Source organism: Nansenia antarctica (assembly GCF_963989245.1).
Source record: "Nansenia antarctica genome assembly, chromosome: 9".
NCBI lineage: Eukaryota > Metazoa > Chordata > Actinopteri > Argentiniformes > Microstomatidae > Nansenia > Nansenia antarctica.
The window spans coordinates 45,188,562-45,193,561 of NC_137679.1; the positions used below are offsets into that span (position 1 = coordinate 45,188,562).

The following is a 5,000-nucleotide window of genomic DNA, read 5'->3' on the forward strand; positions in this document are numbered from 1 at the left end:
TCATAGTTACCCAGTTAAAGCTCATAGTTACCCAGTTAAAGCTCATAGTTACCCAGTTAAAGCCCATAGTTACCCAGTTAAAGCCCATAGTTACCCAGTTAAAGCCCATAGTTACCCAGTTAAAGCCCATAGTTACCCAGTTAAAGCCCATAGTTACCCAGTTAAAGCCCATAGTTACCCAGTTAAAGCTCATAGTTACCCAGTTAAAGCCCATAGTTACCCAGTTAAAGCTCATAGTTACCCAGTTAAAGCTCATAGTTACCCAGTTAAAGCTCATAGTTACCCAGTTAAAGCTCATAGTTACCCAGTTAAAGCCCATAGTTACCCAGTTAAAGCTCATAGTTACCCAGTTAAAGCCCATAGTTACCCAGTTAAAGCCCATAGTTACCCAGTTAAAGCCCATAGTTACCCAGTTAAAGCCCATAGTTACCCAGTTAAAGCCCATAGTTACCCAGTTAAAGCCCATAGTTACCCAGTTAAAGCTCATAGTTACCCAGTTAAAGCCCATAGTTACCCAGTTAAAGCCCATAGTTACCCAGTTAAAGCCCATAGTTACCCAGTTAAAGCCCATAGTTACCCAGTTAAAGCTCATAGTTACCCAGTTAAAGCTCATAGTTACCCAGTTAAAGCTCATAGTTACCCAGTTAAAGCCCATAGTTACCCAGTTAAAGCTCATAGTTACCCAGTTAAAGCCCATAGTTACCCAGTTAAAGCCCATAGTTACCCAGTTAAAGCCCATAGTTACCCAGTTAAAGCCCATAGTTACCCAGTTAAAGCCCATAGTTACCCAGTTAAAGCCCATAGTTACCCAGTTAAAGCTCATAGTTACCCAGTTAAAGCCCAGTTACCCAGTTAAAGCCCATAGTTACCCAGTTAAAGCCCATAGTTACCCAGTTAAAGCCCATAGTTACCCAGTTAAAGCTCATAGTTACCCAGTTAAAGCCCATAGTTACCCAGTTAAAGCTCATAGTTACCCAGTTAAAGCCCATAGTTACCCAGTTAAAGCTCATAGTTACCCAGTTAAAGCTCATAGTTACCCAGTTAAAGCCCATAGTTACCCAGTTAAAGCTCATAGTTACCCAGTTAAAGCTCATAGTTACCCAGTTAAAGCTCATAGTTACCCAGTTAAAGCCCATAGTTACCCAGTTAAAGCCCATAGTTACCCAGTTAAAGCCCATAGTTACCCAGTTAAAGCCCATAGTTACCCAGTTAAAGCCCATAGTTACCCAGTTAAAGCTCATAGTTACCCAGTTAAAGCTCATAGTTACCCAGTTAAAGCTCATAGTTACCCAGTTAAAGCCCATAGTTACCCAGTTAAAGCCCATAGTTACCCAGTTAAAGCTCATAGTTACCCAGTTAAAGCCCATAGTTACCCAGTTAAAGCCCATAGTTACCCAGTTAAAGCCCATAGTTACCCAGTTAAAGCCCATAGTTACCCAGTTAAAGCCCATAGTTACCCAGTTAAAGCTCATAGTTACCCAGTTAAAGCCCATAGTTACCCAGTTAAAGCTCATAGTTACCCAGTTAAAGCTCATAGTTACCCAGTTAAAGCTCATAGATATATTATATTATCTATCTATCTGAAATGTCATGTCTCATATGGATGGATAGACAGATAGATACACAGATAGATAGATATTAGATAGACAGACAGACAGACAGAAGTGTGTGTTGTAGCCCAGTCAGACAGCTGTCTCTCCTCCAGGAGGCTCTGAGGCGTTCAGAGGGAGATGAGGCCGTACCTGGACCCTCCTCCCAGCGCAGCCCCAGAAGACCCAAGAAACGCCGCCCAGGTCAGTGTGCACCGGTTATCTCTGCACTTGTATCTTGTATTGCACCTTGTTTTTAGTGTATTTTTATCTGTTGTTTCTCTTTCACTAGTGTTTTCTGTTAAGCACTTTGGGGGCGGCTGTTTTTGTCGTTTTGTTGTAAAACGTGCTCTATACATAAACATGACTCACTTGCTTGCTTACTATACTTGTACTGTACTTGTACATTCGTGCTGCTCCTACTAGTTGTGTCTCCTGCGGTGTGTTGTGTGTGTCTAGGCGGGGGTGAGGAGGGGGGGGCCGGCGTGCTCCCGGGGGGGGGGGAGGAGGGCGTCAGCGCCTCGGTGCAGCAGGCCTTCGCCTCCATGCTGGGGGAGGGGCCAGACACCGCCCCGTCTGAGGAGGAGGAGCCGCCTGACGAAGACGACCAGGACTACGTAGGAGGAGGCGATGGAGAGGAGGAGGAGGAGCAGGAGGAGCAGGAGGAGCAGGAGGAGCAGGAGCAGGAGGGGGAGAAGAGTAAGAAGAAGAAGAAGAAGAAGATGAAGGTGGAGAAGATGAAGATGAAGGTGGAGGATATGGAGGAGGAGGAGGAGGGAGAGGAGGGGGATGAGGGGGAGGGGCCGTCGGCGGGGGACGTCTTCGCCCTGGAGATGGAGCTGAGCAGAGAGAACAAGAAGATGATGAGGGTGAGACAACTGAACCACCTACCTGTCTGTCCCACCTACCTGTCTGTCTGACCTGTCTGTCTGACCTGTCTGTCTGTCTGATCTACCTGTCTGTCTGACGTACCTGTCTGTGTGACCTGTCTGTCTGTCTGACCTGTCTGTCTGTCTGACCTACCTGTCTGTCTGACCTACCTGTCTGTCTGACCTGTCTGTCTGACCTGTCTGTCTGACCTACCTGTCTGTCTGTCTGACCTGTCTGTCTGTCCTACCTGTCTGTCTGTCCTACCTGTCTCTCTGACCTACCTGTCTGTCTGACCTGTCTGTCTGTCTGACCTGTCTGTCTGTCTGTCTGACCTGTCTGTCTGTCTGACCTGTCTGTCTGACCTGTCTGTCTGTCTGACCTACCTGTCTGTCTGTCTGACCTGTCTGTCTGTCTGACCTGTCTGTCTGTCTGACCTGTCTATCTGTCCTACCTACCTGTCTGTCTGTCTGTCTGACCTGTCTGTCTGTCTGTCTGACCTGTCTATCTGTCCTACCTCTCTGTCTGACCTACCTGTCTGTCCCACCTACCTGTCTGTCTGTCTGTCTGACCTGTCTGTCTGTCTGTCTGACCTGTCTGTCTGTCTGTCTGACCTACCTGTCTATCTGACCTGTCTGTCTGTCTGTCTGTCTGACCTACCTGTCTGTCTGACCTGTCTGTCTGTCTGTCTGTCTGACCTGTCTGTCTGTCCCACCTACCTGTCTGTCTCTCTGACCTGTCTGTCTGTCTGACGTACCTGTCTGTCTGACCTGTCTGTCTGTCTGACCTGTCTGTCTGTCTGACCTGTCTGTCTGTCCTACCTGTCTGTCTGCCTGACCTGTCTGTCTGTCTGTCTGACCTGTCTGTCTGTCTGTCTGACCTACCTGTCTGTCTGACCTGTCTGTCTGTCTGACCTACCTGTCTGTCTGACCTGTCTGTCTGTCTGACCTACCTGTCTGTCTGTCTGACCTGTCTGTCTGACCTGTCTGTCTGTCCCACCTACCTGTCTGTCTCTCTGACCTGTCTGTCTGTCTGACGTACCTGTCTGTCTGACCTGTCTGTCTGTCTGTCTGACCTGTCTGTCTGTCTGTCTGACCTGTCTGTCTGACCTACCTGTCTGTCTGACCTGTCTGTCTGTCTGACCTGTCTGTCTGACCTGTCTGTCTGACGTACCTGTCTCTGATGTACCTGTCTGTCTGACATACCTGTCTGTCTGACCTGTCTGTCTGTCTGTCGTACCTGTCTGTCTCTCTGACCTGTCTGTCTGTCTGACGTACCTGTCTGTCTGACCTGTCTGTCTGTCTGTCTGACCTGTCTGTCTGTCTGTCTGACCTGTCTGTCCCACCTACCTTTCTATGATATACCTGTCTGTCTTATGTACCTGTCTGTCCCACCTACCTTTCTATGATATACCTGTCTGTCTGACGTACCTGTCTCTCTGACCTGTCTGTCTGTCTGTCGTACCTGTCTGTCCCACCTACCTGTCTGTCTGACCTGTCTGTCTGTCGTACCTGTCTATCTGTCATACATGTCTCTCTGTCGTACCTGTCTGTCCCACCTACCTTTCTATGATATACCTGTCTGTCTGTCGTACCTGTCTCTGATATACCTGTCTGTCTGACGTACCTGTCTGTCTGTCATACCTGTCTGTCGTGTAGGAGAGGCGTCACCGCTCCAAGCTGCCCCGGGCCCTGCGGGGGCTGATGGGGGAGGCCAACATCCGCTACGCCCGGGGAGACACAGAGGACGCCATCCTGATGTGCATGGAGATCATACGACAAGGTACCTGTCTGTCTGCCTGTCTGTCTGCCTGTCTGTCTGCCTGTCTGTCTGTCTGACTGTCTGTCTGTCTGACTGTCTGCCTGTCTGTCTGTCTGAGGAGACACAGAGGACGCCATCCTCATGTGCATGGAGATCATACGACAAGGTACCTGTCTGCCTGTCTGTCTGTCTGTCTGTCTGTCTGACTGTCTGTCTGCCTGTCTGCCTGTCTGACTGTCTGTCTGCCTGTCTGCCTGTCTGTCTGTCTGACTGTCTGCCTGTCTGTCTGTCTGTCTGTCTGTCTGTCTGTCTGAGGAGACACAGAGGACGCCATCCTCATGTGCATGGAGATCATACGACAAGGTACCTGTCTGCCTGCCTGTCTGCCTGTCTGTCTGCCTGTCTGTCTGACTGTCTGTCTGTCTGTCTGTCTGTCTGTCTGACTGTCTGTCTGTCTGCCTGTCTGTCTGTCTGTCTGTCTGTCTGTCAGACAGACAGACAGACAGTGAAGTTTACATTTAGTGAAACAACGTTCTTTAGAGTTAACGATAGTGACAAATGGTTCATGACTGATGCAGCTAGCGTTAGCTAGCACTAGTGAAACTGGAAGGTTCATGACTGATGCAGCTAACGTTAGCTAGGGAGACACAGAGGACGCCATCCTGATGTGCATGGAGATCATACGACAAGGTACCTGTCTGCCTGCCTGTCTGCCTGTCTGTCTGTCTGCCTGTCTGTCTGTTTGTCTGTCTGTCTGTCTGTCTGTCTGACTGTCTGTCTGTC

General features: G+C 49.1%; 1 protein-coding gene across 1 annotated transcript in view; it reads left to right on the forward strand.

Moving 5' to 3' along the window:
• The window catches only part of gtf3c3 (general transcription factor IIIC, polypeptide 3), a gene marked incomplete at its 5' end in the record, with an annotated part of 40,386 nt that overhangs the window by 4,037 nt on the left and 31,349 nt on the right, over positions 1 to 5,000 (forward strand). Inside the window, 4 exons of the mRNA XM_080539845.1 lie at positions 1,706 to 1,793; positions 2,049 to 2,206; positions 2,357 to 2,458; positions 4,115 to 4,238. Coding sequence (XP_080395971.1) covers positions 1,706 to 1,793; positions 2,049 to 2,206; positions 2,357 to 2,458; positions 4,115 to 4,238 — 472 coding nt within the window. The remainder of the gene's footprint in view (positions 1 to 1,705; positions 1,794 to 2,048; positions 2,207 to 2,356; positions 2,459 to 4,114; positions 4,239 to 5,000) is intronic.